The 16,195-nt window shown below is 30.4% G+C and overlaps 1 protein-coding gene across 1 annotated transcript; it reads right to left on the bottom strand.

Moving 5' to 3' along the window:
• Positions 1-244: 244 nt before the first annotated feature.
• On the bottom strand, positions 245-9,092 carry LOC101510458 (lysine--tRNA ligase, chloroplastic/mitochondrial). Its single transcript, XM_004515275.3, has 14 exons — positions 8,755-9,092; positions 8,357-8,575; positions 8,048-8,159; positions 7,020-7,128; positions 6,546-6,603; positions 5,186-5,254; positions 3,922-4,029; positions 3,362-3,454; positions 2,737-2,841; positions 2,112-2,318; positions 1,814-1,908; positions 1,436-1,526; positions 571-741; positions 245-480 (listed from the first exon to the last, which is right to left on the bottom strand). Exons 1-14 carry the CDS (start codon positions 8,974-8,976, stop codon positions 388-390), a joined length of 1,752 nt encoding a protein of 583 aa, XP_004515332.1. The 5' UTR covers positions 8,977-9,092; the 3' UTR covers positions 245-387.
• Between the last annotated feature and the right edge of the window lie 7,103 nt (positions 9,093-16,195).

Below are 16,195 nucleotides of genomic sequence, written 5' to 3'. Positions count from 1 at the left end.
TTACCATCTCACTTAACCACCTCAAAAACACATCACATTCGTATGAGTGAGAATCATACTCAATATTCCAAGATTTACAACACTTACCCACACAGTTTACATCAAACTCTTATGCTAGACTACAATTGTATTAGTAACCAACAAAATAATGAAACCAATACAAAATAATATTTGAATTCATATTTCATATTGCTCTTTTTACTTAACGAAAAAACTCTTCATTTGTATCAAGGAGTATGTAATATACAAAGAACTCAAATCTAATATAATAAATCAATAAACAATGTAAATTTAAGCATTTAACACTGACAGTAGAAAGAAGAAATAATGATGATGGAGATCTTTTATTTTGTTATTACAAAAACTGCTAGAATAACAAAACTGTCCCTATTGTTGGACCTTGAGTACTGGGAAGGCTATTACATCTCTAATGCTGGGAGAATTTGTCAAAAGCATCACAAGCCTATCAATTCCAAGTCCCTGGAGAGATTATACTCTTAGTAAATGAAATTTAAAAACAGCAACAACAAAAAAATAAACTATACAAAAACATGGAAATAGATTATGTACCATTCCAGAAGCTGGAGGCATTCCATACTCCAAAGCTGTTACAAAATCATCGTCAAGAGTCACTTCATACAACTCATCCTCATTTTCTATTCCTTCTTTCTTATCCCCATTTGTTGAAACAGCTGCTCTTTTCTTTTCATGTTGTCTAACTTGATCTTCTAGACGTCCTCTCTGTAAAGTACAAATAATGCAACCATTTTCTTCACTATCAAATCAAACTACTCAGTCTTCAATAATTAACTCGAGACAAGGTATCATGAACAGAACCCCGCTTATCTATTTCTAGTAGTGTCCAGAAAAATTGAAATAAAAGAATAAAAGTGTATTGTTGAAAACCAAATCGAAAATAGAATTCTCCATAAGGGTTTTCCCCTTCATCGAGAATCTTTCTTTTCACTTATAAAGTATCACACACTGGTTTAATTATAATACTTTTGCTACGCTATAAGTCATTAAATATGCATAAATGGTAGTTTTTTGCTATCCAATGCCATCTTTCTTTCTGTTAAGAAAATGTCATATATCTTGTTTAGGTGTTATTCCAGATACAACAAAAATAAAAGATAAACTCTTCTGAACTAACAACGACATGAAGATTCCTCTATAAAAAACAGTTGAAGATAAACCTACATCATGACTTACAGAGAATTCATAACATTATCATATATTCATCTCCTACTAGGGTCTTTTTCCTTTTTCCGAGTTGTATAGAAAATGAAATAGTTGCTGACAAACACATTATAATTAGTCTGTGGTGAGTTAAACACCTAGAAAACAAGTTGTGCTTAGTTTGTGGTGAGTTAAACACCTACAAAACAAGTCGTGCTGCCTGAATGTGAAAAGTTTAAAAATTATGGAAGCTTACCTGATCTATAGGATCAGTCAATTCTGAGAATGCGTTGCCTAGTTCACGACCACAAATGAAAAGTTCAAACCTCTCAGTCAAACCTGTGGATCTAATGGAGGATCAAGTGTAAGATTGAAGATAATATCTAAGAAACAGGAAATGTGTACGAGATTATGTTAATCAGTAGATTAAGATGTCTTTTTCACAATAAATTTTGCTGTCATGAAAACAAAGGGCAAAGCCAATTGATAACAGAAAAATTTCAAATTCAATGGAATAGAAAGTTATAAAGGAATGTTGATAACATCTATCTTATGGACTTTGGGTCAAAGCACATTTAATACCGGCAACAAACATCATTAACATTACACAATATCTTGTAAACTGTGTGTCTACCTGCGATGTGGTTTAGCCAATGGAGATATCTCAATTGGGTAGTCTAAAACAAATGTAGGTTGGATGAGCTTGGGTTCTACAAATATCTCAAAAACCTAAGTACACAATAGAAGCAAACTGGTTAGTGTATGAAAGTTTAATAGACAATATAACAAATGTAGACAAAAGTAGTTGGCAATATATAGATCACCGCCTGAACAGAAGTTTGACTAATTGTAAATATAACAAACTTTATCAAATAAAATGAATAAAAAAGATGCCTATATGAGAGAGGAAGATGAAGGTGAGGCCAATCAACCTCGTTAAGAAGGTGACCAACAGATTGGCATTCTTCTATGGAAGTTTTATCCTTGCTATCAAGATTCTTTCCAAGGGTACCCAGAGTAGCTTGCTTTGCAACCTCAAGATCATTTCCCAATTCATTGAAATCAACACCAGAAATTTCTTTAACAAGATTGTGCATGGTCTCCCTCCTCCAGGGCCTTTCCAGACATATCTCAACTCCCTATACAGATTCATTACACCCGCTTCAACAAATTCATTATTGAACAGAAAATTAAATTTCTAAGAGAAGACTGCCAATGCTCATTGTACACCAGCACAAGAGAACTGTAAAGCAATCAGAATAATATTATAATATCAAGTTCAACTAATTTGAAGGGAAAATAATAAGGAGCGATAGAAGAAACCTTGCAGCATTGAAGACCATGTTGAGGTTCTATACAAGCCAGTAACTTACCATTCCCAAGTTTATTTTGAAAACATAGTAAACAATTTTTAATAACATCAATGCTGAATTTGATTCATAATATAGTATTTATTTAAATATATTAATCAGAATCAAGTGTCTTTTCTTTGTCAACATGGCATCCCTTTTATCACCTGACCAATAAAATTTTAGGTTGATAACAACAATGTTTTACCTGATAATCAATGGTGAGCTTCCCGTGAACTGCAAGAGCACATTGAGTGACAATTTCCTCTGCCATATTCATCATGCTTTGGTAGTCTGAGTATGCTTCATACATCTAAAGATTAGCTAATATGAATAGATTTCAGAGTGTAATTCCGATAATATGAAAAGTACAAACTATACAACAATGCAAATTGAAATATCATGCAAACATTGTATACACTCAATATTTACACTCATCCCAAAGTACTAAAACTTAGATTTTCAGGGCACACTTGAAAAGACATGTGTTGATCCACATTAGGATTTGACAAAGTTTTATGTGGATGATGGATGCCTGAACAGCCATTTTCTTTTATTTGATCGTGGGACTGAATGTATAAAGATTGGCAACAAAGTATAAAAAAGGGAAAACAAGTGCTATAAAGCTCCTGCTATAGTGGGTGGGATTCACAACCATTTCCCATTACGAATATATTATATATTTGTAGGTAGCTTTACCATGCATTTGCAAGAGACTAATTACACAACTCAAATCCATGACCGCCAGTAGTTGTTCAATAGCATGATATCCAAAATAACATCTATTTAAAAATAACCAAAGCAACTCTTCCTAAATTTAAGCTTCAATTTACCTCGATAGTTGTAAATTCAGGATTGTGGCGAGTTGAAATTCCTTCATTTCTAAATATTCGACCAATCTCATATACTTTTTCAAACCCACCCACCTGTCATAAAGGAAAGTTTTAAAATGGTTAAAAACTAGACTAAACCAATAAAATTGTCTAAGTGCACAATCTCAAATTTTATTGCTTGAGGAAATCCTCTCTATGCCAAGATCAAGACAACGGTTTTTCAAAAAGTTAGCAGCTGACACAAAAATGAAGTTCTCCTTTAAAGAAAAGGCAGCATTCTGATTATTTATACTGTATAGAAAGAGCAATACTTCATGATGCTCGAAGATCTTGGACTAGTAATCTAATTCTTTTGCAGTACATTCGTGATGATCACTAGACATGTCTCTTTTTTTAAACATGACGTTAGATCCTGACTCCTTACTATATAAGAAAATAAAAAGAGGTTGATTCCTCAACATTTCCTTCCTTTGAAAATTAAAAACACAATGCTTTTTAAGCTGTTGTCTGACTGTAAGCTGATCGAGAACTTTACAGATAAAAAATATTTGAAATCTCACCAGCATTCTCTTTAGATGCAATTCAGTCGCAATTCTCAGATATAAGTCCCTTCCAAGAGAATTATGGTATGTAACAAATGGTCTGGCTTCTGCTCCCCCAGCTGCTCCCTAGTCAATGAAATTAATCAGAAAAAAGGGAACCCTCCGTGTAAAAAATGCAAGATTTCTCTATATAAGGCAAACAATATTCTACGGTAAATTCAGCCATGGTAGTTGTGAAATGTGAATAACAAAATCCTTCTTTTTCATGATTTGGAACAATTACAACAACAATCCATATTGTGGAAGAACCGTGAATTGGCATGCAGATCGCTGTGGGTAAGAGCGAAGTTTAGAACATTATATGGTTTACATATCCCTTTATTTCCTTAACATTTTGTATGATGAACCCCATCTATACACAAAGAATAACATCTAATTCTAAAGCCATCTAGTTACTGCTTTGACAAACTTCGTATCATTTTATTACCGAATTGTAGGTAATAAATTGTTGTCAACTGTAGATCGTGGAAAATAGCGGTTTGTTCAAATTATGTGTTGCTATAGTGCTGCAATAGCGGCTATTTGACAACACTTTGTACTACATAGCTTATTGCGGAACAATGGCGATTTGTTCAATTTTCACTATGCTTTAGCGATTATTTGACAACACTGTGTAGGTATAATACTCTAAATGTAAACAAAAATTACTAAATTACAACAGAAACAAACATGTGATCGAACAAGAAAGAAATACCAACAAGGTGATGAAATAGATTTCTAAAATGAATGGCTACTTGACGAGAAATTAGCAGTACTGTCATTTTAGTTACCATAAAAAGTTTAGCACTGAATTGATAACAGCAAGGAATCAAATAAACTCGGAAGAAGGTAAAAAGAGGAGGCAAATTGGTCAATTACTTATCACCAATAAGTTAGCCTAGTAAAATCACAACTAACGATGATAAAACCAACTATTTAAGAGTAACAAGTGGGAAAAAGCCATTTAATTGAGATCTTGTAACCCCTATATCAATCTGACGTTCATGAGAGCCAGAACAATGCATCAACATATGAGAATAATAATACAAGTAAATAATGCTTACCAAACTGACTTGTTAGAATATCACAATTACTTCTTAGCGATTGATGCTCTTCGCATTTTATAAATATTAAATAATAATAAAATTATTTCTCACATATAAAAATCAAATAACAAGCAGAATCCCCATAGGCACTTTTCCTAGCAAGAAAAAATTGGGTAAGTACATGAAAATCAACAAACCTGCAAAACTGGAGTTTCTACCTCAACGAAACCTAAAGAATCCATTGTCCTCCGTATCTCTGATACAACCTATTTGAATGGAATTGATCAGGAAAATAATACAAATAGTATATGCTCAGGCATGGAAAAATGGAGAGGTATTTCTTTTTAAAATTATATCAGACATAAACACAGAAAGTAAGGCTACAATAACAATCTTTCAAATGATATATCCATTAACAGCATACAAAGAAAATAAGTAGCCATAGAGTAACAAGATAGATATATTGATGTATATCATAATGTATTACAGCCTGAAAGTCCAAAGATAATGAGCCCATGCTCAATCGTTTTACCAAAAGTCTACTCCAAGACATCACAACTGTCATGTTGGTACTGAATATTATGAGTCGCCATCTGAATGGTTATAATCACTCTAAGAAAGATCCCTTTTATTTGATAGAAAAAATAAAATTTTCAAATCTATGATACACTTTAGTGAATATGGTTGGGGTATAACTCTGATATCTTTAAGTAAAGGTAAAAATTGGGCGGCTTTGATGTCCGTTAATGTTATCTTTTTCTCTTGGCTGTTTTATGTTTTCCTTTTAAGTTGAGAAGAATCTCTTATCCTCTAAATTTAGTGTAATACATATCTTCTTTTCATCTTGATAAATTGCTTCGTTTGGTTAAAATAGGAAGAAAAAAATTACTAGACAAATTTCAAGTATATGTAGGAGAGCGATATGATATATAAAAAAACACAGGGAAGTGACCAAAAGAACGGAGATGACAAGGATCTAATTCTAGAGCACTTGATCTTTACATATTTTGATACCATGTCATAAGTTGGATATCCTAAAAGTTCAAGTTGTTAAGTGAAAGCATAGGAATTGCTTTATTTAACATCTCTGACACAATTAAATTGTCTAGTCCCTCTATCAATACATATCAAAAATGAAAACTCCCTTGAAAACAAAACAACTATGAGCAGAACGCCAATGAGAAGCCATAAAAACAATCTTATCTGGTTAACTATAGTGGGAAAAAGATGCACTCAAAGATGTAGGCAATCTCCTCCAACGAAATATACCAATGAATTGCAAGAACATGTGTCCCTAAAATTTTACCTTCCTGGTTTTAACTAGAACATTAATATGAGAAATGGCTCCAATTAAAAGGATACGTTAAATAAATATTTACCAGCCACATTAAAAAAAGAATGCAAAGATAGTTATAACCCAATTAAAAGGCATGGAATCAAAGAAAGACAAAATGAACTTTCTAAACGAACAACAAATAAAATTTTTAATGTTAAAATCAAAACTAAAGCAAGTAGCAATGATTCCCGAAAGCAAATAACGTTTGGAAGATGAACCACCTTTGCTCTTTTGCGGAATACATCAGCTACCTCTGGATTTGCAATCATATCTACATACCTAACCACAAGTCCGCAATAAACATGAAAAAGAAATATTTGAAAAAGGGACTACTCAATTTTCAGTCTAAGGGTGAGAATAATAATTAGAGATACTGTAGAAATAAAATAGAAAAAGAAATAGTGGTAAACATAAAGAGAATAGGAAACAAATAAAAATAAAACCATTAAAAATAATTTGACGGATGAAAATATTTACTAGTGATGAGAAAGAAAGAATGATTGGATGAAAGAAAGAACACCAGATTTGATATCCTCCAACAAAAATAAAATACGTTACAAGAAGAGAACTACGTAGTCTAAAAGTATTGTAATGAAAGAAATATCACCGATAAAATACCAAATGCATTATTAGTATATAACAGCAATGATAACAAGTAAGAGAGAAACAAATATGATATTGAAGTACAAGCTTACCTCTGGCGATAGCGTTTATCTATATCAGTTAGACCATGATATTTGTCAGGCAGCGGAAGCAAAGATTTTGTAAGGATTGCAAAAGATAGGGCACACACAGAAAGTTCTCCTGAAGCCAACAAAGAACACGAGAAGGTGGTAAAGCTGTAATAAAAGAAAATTTCAAAAGAATGGCCTACTGATTTATGCACTATCTGAATTATTACAACAAAATATAAAAAAGTGAATGGAGATCATATTTATTAGAAACTGGACATTCTTGAAAGACCACCACGATGCAACTCAAACATTGAGTACAGTTAATCTTCCACTTAATTTGTCACCACTTAATTAGAGAAATAAAATGAACATTTTCTGAAATCGCTTTTGCATAAAATGAATTTTACCTTTACTTGTAAAAAATAAAAAATGTTAGGTATCTTGCATGATTGACCCGTCCCAAATAATAGGCAAATGAAAATGTAGCCAAGATGGTTGTTTTTGCGTAATAACTTAATAAGTATTCATGCACTTATGCGGAAACAACACAAATACAGAGAATATACCCAAAAGGATGCAACTAATAGGTTAGAAGTTCCCCAATAAACAATGTTTTGGATACATCCAACTAGACACAGCTTAGACTTCCAGTTGGAATAAACACCTGTCTACGTTGTAATCTTCTTTTAATTAAAAGGAAAAACACTTCTCGAAAATATAACATCTCCCCAAAACTCTCATCTTCACTAACATTCTAGAGTTTGTATATGTCAAGTCAGAAGAAAACTTTCAGTATCTTAATTTACAAAAACAAGGGCACGTACACATGAATTCACAAGCATGCAAATCATAGGGCTACTGCAAGCACACACTTTGTTTTTACATTGAGGTAGCACACAAATCAGATGGAAATCCAATATAAAATATTGACTTTCAAGCTGAAGAGATAGCATGTATGTAGAGCAATGCATGGTATATCAATTAACTGAAAAACCAATTTCTGACCCAAAAAGGAAAAGAAAATTTATTTAAGTCTAAGATGTCTTTACCTTTTTCCGTGCGTTTTATTGTTCCTCTTACACCTAGTATATCACCAATATCAACATGTGCCTTTAACTGCTCAAACTGACCATCTACAAGTCTCTCCTTATCGCAATAGAGCTGAAATCATAGATTTTAACTGCAGTTAGAACTTCTCACAGTCTATCCACAACATTTGTCCTAAAGAATGAAGATAACTATGAAGACTTAAGAATAAGAATAGGGATTATATATACTTAAAAGTTAACAAAAGTGTGACATGTCTTAGATCAAAGTTATAATAAATGTACAAAGACAATAAAAGGTGTAAAAAAAACCTGAATTGTCCCCGAATCATCTCTTAGTGTCAAAAACGCAAGCTTTCCAAATGCCCTCCTTGCAACAATTCTTCCCGCGACAGATACATGATCATTCTCACTATTAGTTTCTTCCCCATTTCCTAAATCTCTATAAATATCTTGCAACTGATTAGCACTGTGCGTTTTGTTCCATTCATAAGCATAGGGGTTGAGCCCTTTGCTTCTAAGTTCTTCAACCTACAAAACAACCAATAAGCAGGGTTGGCAAAAATACTAATTTTTTTCTTCAATTGAGAAAACAATCTTCTCAAAATAAAGACAAATAGTTAATCCGTTTGACAAGCACACAACAAAAATCCATCACATAGTTCAAACTAACCATACTCAAAGAAAGGTCTAAGCAATAAGGTACGTACCTTCTTCAAGCGTATGGCTCGAATGGCCTCCCTATCGGAGGTGGAAGTGGTGGAGGGTGAGGAGGAGCTCCGGCGGTTACGACCGGCGGAGGCAGTAGAAGAAGAGGAGGCGCGGATAAGAAGGGTGCGAGGTGTTTGACGAAATGCGTGAAAGTGAAATTGAAAGAAATGGTTCTTGAGTGGGTGCCATGTTAGGTTCAACAGTTTCAGCGCCTCCCCCATTTTCCACTCTATCTATCTATCTCGCGCCCACTTCAAGATTGGCTTGCTTCGCATCAAACTAACTCTATATTTATCTTTTTTTTGTAAAGTGATCAAAATTGGACTGGGAGTTGTACCGTAATCGAATAAATTATTTAAAATTCGACAAGTTATATGTTACTCTTAAAAATGATGCTGTTCTTAGTTTTTTAATGTGTTACTTTACCTATATTAGTATCTATATATTATATGTTAAATTGATTAAATTATTTGTTTTGATAATTTATTTTTTCAATTTCATTCTTTTAAATTTAATAAATTATTTTTTAGTTTTTTATTTAATTAAAATTAAAATTATTATTAATCGAAAGTTCATAACTCTTTCGTTTTCTCTTGCGAAATTGCTCCACCACCAAAAGAGAAATTGCTCTCCTCCGCTCTTTTTTTATCGTCATGTGAAGATCTTTCAATTGTTCTTGTACTATCGCAAGAAGATCTCTTCTCAATCTCACTCTTAATTTACTCGTGTTTACGTCGATGTCGTCTAAGTATTATCGACCATGTACCGTTATCGTGCTGTCGTTTTCAGGTCCGTCTTTAATTCTTAATTAACTAACTATAACGATGAAGATAGATAATGCAAAAAGGGGGGTCTAAGGCCCAATTTTATAAACTTGTTTATTTATACAACTTTTTAAACCTTTATACAATTTTAAAAAAATTAAAAGACATTAGTATATATAAATATAAACTAAAAATATTAAAAGTATCATATTACATTATTTTTTAAAAGTATTTTTATTATGTTTATTATTATTTTAATTTTTTTAAATGTGTATCTTTCACATATCGTATCCTTATTTTTTCAAGAAATGATTGCCGTATCGGATACGGTACTATTTGATACTCGTATTGCATCTGTGCATAATTATAGGTAGAGAGTATAGTCTGTGTAGGATGACTTGGTTACAAGGGTGCATAGATGAATCTCATAGTGATATAGTCTATTGTTGAGAATGTGAGTTTTGACTTGTTCTCTGTTTGTGCTTATATTGATATTGAGATAATTAAAGAACTAACTTATTACTACAAAGTGAAAATCGTTCTTGCATTTGATTATTCCTCCATTTTAGTTGTTTATAATTTTAACTCGTTCCTCTTTATTTTCATACCTTTAGTATTGTTTAAGATTTAGAGTTTTCCTCCATTTTTTAAATTTCTAATTTTGTACTTATAATATTGTAGTTGTTATATACTAATAAGTAATATTAGAAAAGAAATAATATATGGATACAATAAATAAATTAAAAACAAAAGACAAATTTTTTTACTTCTGACAAATCTCCTAATGTGCATTTTATTCCCTTTGTGTCATCCTGTTGTGTGTGTTTGTGTTGACGCGACTGATGTTCCCTCCTACTGTGTGTTTGTGTATGCGCTCTCCTGTTGTGTGTTTGTGTCCGCCTTACTTCTGTTGTGTGTTTGTGTTTGCCCTACTCCTGTTGTGCCTTCCTTGTTGTGTGTATTTTTCTTTTATGTATATCATAGGCCACCATTTATATGGAGAAATGCTATTTGGACACACAAATTGACATATAATTGATCACAATGCAATATTTATTGTTCATACATACTAATATCTCATTAAATTTGACTTTTTATATATGTTGATGACAGAACTGTGAGCCATACTCCATCCCTCTCTCCTTCCACCTTGTCCCTTTCTTTCCGTCTTCCATTTTTCCTCTTTCCCATTCACACCAAAAATCCATATGGCCTAAACATTTTTCCTCTTTCTCATTCACTTTTCCTTTTTCCATTTTCCTCCTCTTTCCTTCAATTCTTTTATTTTTATTTTCGTTAAACATTGAAAAAGAGAGAAAAAATAATGATTTAAGAGGAAGAGGATGAAGGATATGATGAAAATCACATCTTTAAGTAAGTAACAACGGCGATGGTGAAAAATGTATCAAACTCATAAATTTCTTTTTTCTTTTAGGTTCTATTTGATATTTTTGTTGTTTAAGATTATTCCTCTTATTTTGTTGCTTATGATTTCAACTCATTCCTCTTTATTTTCATACCTTTAACATTGCTTAAGATTTATAGTTTTTCCCCAATTTTTCAAATTTCTAATTTTGTACTTGTAATGTTGTAGAAATTGATTGTAAGTTTTCTTTATTTCAAGGTTTGAATTGTGCTTTTTGCACACTAATGCTAAAAGAAATATTATACTTATATGGAGATAATTTAGATCATTCTTCTTAAAAAAATGTGTTAACCATAGAGTTTTACAAATCATAATCAAAGTAGTTAATAATGTACAAATTGTTGGTTAACGAAGTTGATAAAGTGGTTAATGAGTTATCTCTATGCACGATTTAACTTTGGGAGTATTGACTACACGTAAAGTTATATGAGACTTTAAGAATGAAAACTTGTGTTGATTTTGACAATCGCAATTGATTAAAAATACACCCCATTTGATGATTTTGCCAGCAATTAAAGACTTGTAATGGTTGTATGATTGATGGCTTCTTACAATCATGTTAGTTAGTTGTAGTGTAGCTAATTTTTTAGTCAATAGTTTTGTGTGTTTGTGATGACTTGGTGATTTTTGAGGCAATATTCAGGTTTTTGTGCAAGGATAATAATTTGGATGAAATTTTTATTTATTTTGATAGTTACTCAATATATAGGGATTAAAACTAATATTATAATAGTTGATGCATAATACTAGTTTGTATTTGTATTTGGTACAACTTGTGATACTTGTTACTTGTTGCATTATAATTCTATTTTGTCTCTTATAAATATTCAGAATTGAGGTTCTTTTGTATCTGTTATGGACATATGTCCTCCTTTATATATATAATACTCTATTTTCGAATTCATGACAATTTGATTTCATAGTTGATAATGTGATTTTTTATGTTGGTTCTTTTTTATTGGATGATTTGGAGTTGGATTTAAACGAGATATATCTCATGTATCTAACAGTGAGTTACTTACAGAGTGGACACTCAAGTTGATTGAAGAGACACCAACTCTACAATGTAACATTTTGTAGACACAAATTTAACACATAAGTGCAGAGAGACTTTCACACTATAGAATTTGATGCTTAGGATTTGAGACTGATATAAAATTTGTAAAGTAGTATGAACTATAGTTCCAGTATAAAATATTTCATTACAGTCATTTTTGTCCATCAAATTAAATAATTTATTTTAAAAGTACATAATGATTGCAAATAGCAAAATACTAGTTCATTAGCACAACACAATCAAGAAAGGAGACACAATCCAGGGAACATATCCAAAGTGTTGATTTAAAAGTACATATTTATTAGTGTTGGTTTTGTTGTTTTGTTATGCTCATTAAATGCACAAATGATTATTGAAGTTGATATGTGCAATAGAAGTTATACAATATGGATTACTTTGAATTGCATGTTTAATTAGAAAGTGAAGCAATGAAGGAGTTTACACATATAATTAACTTCAACGCTTCTTTGCTTGTATAACTTATTTAATAATAATGACCAAGTTTTCAGTTCAAATCCATTAACCAAATTGTGCACGGAATTAATTAAGGTTTGTTACGCCATTAACCACATGTCTATTTTGTCTACTAAGAATGACGAAGTTTTCAATTTGAATCAATTAACTAAGTTGTGCATATAATTGACCATGACTACTAATCAAATTGAATGTATACAACAAAAATTATTTAAAATAATTAGTTTTTGTTTTTACGAGAATTAAAATAATCAGTTACATATCATCATTTTGACATAAAAAATTAGAAATAATAATACCTTAAATTTTGTTGGACATTGATGCATAATTCAAAATTTAAATTTCATTTTAAATAATTAAATATAAAAATAAAATTGACGTTACTTTTGATTTATTATTAAATAAAAGGCTAAATTACATCTGCGGTCCTTTAACTTAATTTCAGGTAACGTTTTAGTCTTTTATATTTTTTTTCCCGAGTTGGTCCTTTATTTTAATTTTAAGTGACAATTTGATATTTTATGTTTTAAAATATCACAAATGTTGTCCTTTTTTTTACAAAAATTCAAAAAAATCATCAAATTTTTTAAACAAAACCCATAAAATTCATTATCATCTTCAATAAAATACAAATTTAATCAACTTCATAACTTAAATCTTGAAATCAACTCATATTTTCATTCTTTATTTGATGTTGTTGGAGATGAAAATATGAGTGTATTTGAATATTTGAGTTATGAATTTGATAAAATTTGCATTATATTGAAGATGATTATTAATTTTATGGATTTTGGTTGAAAATTTTGATGATTTCTTTGAATTTTTGTATAAAAAGGATAACATTGTTGAAATTTTAAAACATAAAATATCAAATTGTCACTTAAAATTAAAATAAAAGGCCAACTCGGGAAAAAAAAAAAGATAAAAGATTAAAATGTTACCTGAAATTAAGTTAAGAGAACACGGATGTAATTTAGCCTAAATAAAAATTAATTTTAATCTAAATTCAAGTTTAGTAAAAAATAACATAAGCGATATTTTTGTATTTTTCATTTCACGGTTAGAAATATAAAATAAAATAAAAAATAAAAAAACTTCATACTTATTTTATCATTAACTACCATATTATAATATATATATATATATATATATATATATGTAAATATACATTTAAAATTACATTTGATTATATATTCCAAACAAATTTCATTTTATAACGATATATACTATCGGTATATTTAATTTATATATACTATCAATATAAAAAGATAATGAATTACAATAATCCAGATAATTAAAGATTTAATTCATTATATCTTTATCACATAATTAAATTGATAACATTATTGATTTAGAAACGTGTTGTATTCTTTTGGGTATATTTGTTGCATTTGTGTTGTTTCCGCACAAGTGCATGAATACTTATTAAGTTATTACACGGAAAAAAAAACATCTTGGCTACAATTTCATTTGCCTATTATTTGGGACGGGACAATGCGGCAAAAATAAGATACCTAGTATTTTTTATTTTTTTATAAGGGCATTCTTTTGAAATTTTCTTTTATTACAGCTTTTACTAACACATTTTTGTGTTATTTGTTGGCTTTAGGAGAACATTGAGTGTGTGTCCTATCTTTTGTAATCCTTACAAATATCATGGTCTAACTGATATAGATAAACGCTACCGCCAAAGGTAAGCTTATACTTCCATATTGTATTTGTTTCTCTTCTCTTTGTTATCATTGCTATTGTTATATACTAATAATGCATTTTCATATTTTACTGGTGGTTATGTATGTAGATATGATTGCAAATCCAAAGGTAACTGATGTACTCTGCGAAAGAGAGAAAGTAGCTGATGTTTAAAAAAAAAAATAGAAAAAAGACAAATTTTTTTACCTCCAACAAATCTGGCGATGTGCCTGTTGTGTCTTCCTGTTGTGTGTGTTTGTGTTCGCGTCCTCCTATTGTGTGTGTTTTTGTCCGCTCTACTCTTGTTGTGCCCTTCTTGTTGGGTGTGTTTGTGTCTTTATGCATGTCATGGGCCACTATTTATATGGAGAAATATTATTTGGACACATAAATTGACACATAATTGAACACAATACAATATTTACTGTTCATACAAAATATCTCATTAAATTTGACTTTTTATATTTGCTGATGATAAAAATGTGGGCCATACTTCATCCTTATCTCTCCTTCCACTTTGTCTCTTTCTTTCCTTCTTCCATTTTTCCTCTTTCTCATTCACACCAAAAATCCATTCGGGCTAACCCTTATTCCTCTTTTTCATTCACTTTCCTTTTTCCACTTTCCTCCATTTTCCTTCAATTCTTTTATTTTTATTTTCGTTAAACATTAAAAAAGAGAGAAATAGAATGATTTAAGAGGAAGAGGAAGAATGATACGATGAAAATCACATCTTTAAGGAAGTAGCAATGGCGGTGGTGAAAAATGTATCAGACCCACAAATTTCTTTTTTCTTTTATGGTTTATTTGACATTTTTGTTGGTTAAGATTATTCTTCCATTTTTGTTGCTTATGATTTCAACTCATTACTTTTTATTTTCATACCTTTAGCATTGCTTAAGATTTATAGCTTTCCCCCAATTTTTCAAATTTCTAATGTTGTACTTGCAATGTTGTAGAAATTTATAGTGAGCTTTAGAATTTGATTGTGAGTTTTCTTTATTTCAAGGTTTAAAGTGTGTTTTTTGCACACTAATGCTAAAAAAACTATTATACTTATATGGTGATAATTTAGATCATTCTTTATAAAAATAAAAATAAAGTGTTAACTTAGTGTTTTACAAATCTTTATCAAAGTAGTTAATAATGTACAAATTGGTTGTTAATGAAGTAGATAAGGTGATTAATGAGTTATCTCTATGCATAATTTAACTTTAGAAGTACTCGATACACGTAAAGTTATATGAAACTTTAAGAATGAAAACTCGTGTTGATTTCGATCAATATCTATTTTTGAATTATCTTTTAAATTATATTATCCACACTCAATTTCTTTATTTAAATACTTAATATCAATTGAAACTGTTATATTTCTATTATTTTTATTTCTTTTGGAACAATTTTTAAAATTAAGCATATAATATGGTGAATATACATGACATTTCAAAAATTAAAAGTCCCATATTGGTTAGTATTTATGCTAGTATGCTTAACTTGTAACTTGTATGTAATATTGTAACATTTTTCAAAGTCACATATTGGAATCAAGTTGGCCCAATCCCTAGTCTGCAAAAGTCTTTCACGGTGTGCTACATAAGTCTTATTCACCACCATGGTGTGCACCTGTCCTGTTTTTGTAAATTAAGATACTGAAGGTTTTCTTTTGACTTGACATATACAAACTCTAGAATGTTAGTCAAGATGAGAGTTTTGAGGCGATTTTATATTTTCGAGAAGTGTTTTTCATTTTAATTAAAGGAAGATTACAATGTAGAGAGGTGTTTACTCCAAATGTCTAATCTGTCTTTAGTTGGATGAATTAAAAGTTGTTAATTTATTTTGATATATATATATATATATATATATATATATATATATTTAATTTATTTATTATATATATATATATATAATAAATAATAAAATCGATCAACGCATAAATGTTTTTTACCCAAGAATTACGTGAGTTTTGATTTCTCTATTGCATTTAAGGATACGTAGGAGTAAGGTCTTTCCCTTGTCAAATCAAA

The sequence above is a fragment of the Cicer arietinum genome, chromosome 7 (assembly GCF_000331145.2).
Source record: "Cicer arietinum cultivar CDC Frontier isolate Library 1 chromosome 7, Cicar.CDCFrontier_v2.0, whole genome shotgun sequence".
NCBI classification, from domain to species: Eukaryota; Viridiplantae; Streptophyta; class Magnoliopsida; order Fabales; family Fabaceae; genus Cicer; species Cicer arietinum.
Note: the sequence above shows the minus strand (reverse complement) of the source record. Positions and strands in the feature narration are given on the sequence as shown.

Excerpts from the sequence above, each read along its gene's own strand:
- LOC101510458 (XM_004515275.3), bottom strand. The coding sequence starts at position 8,976 with ATGGGGGAGGCGCTGAAACTGTTGAACCTAACATGGCACCCACTCAAG. Across the intron at positions 2,319-2,736 it reads AGCTCACCATTGATTATCAG|GGAGTTGAGATATGTCTGGA; the intron begins GTAAAACATTGT and ends GAATCTGTATAG. Across the intron at positions 481-570 it reads TGCCTCCAGCTTCTGGAATG|GGACTTGGAATTGATAGGCT; the intron begins GTACATAATCTA and ends TAATCTCTCCAG.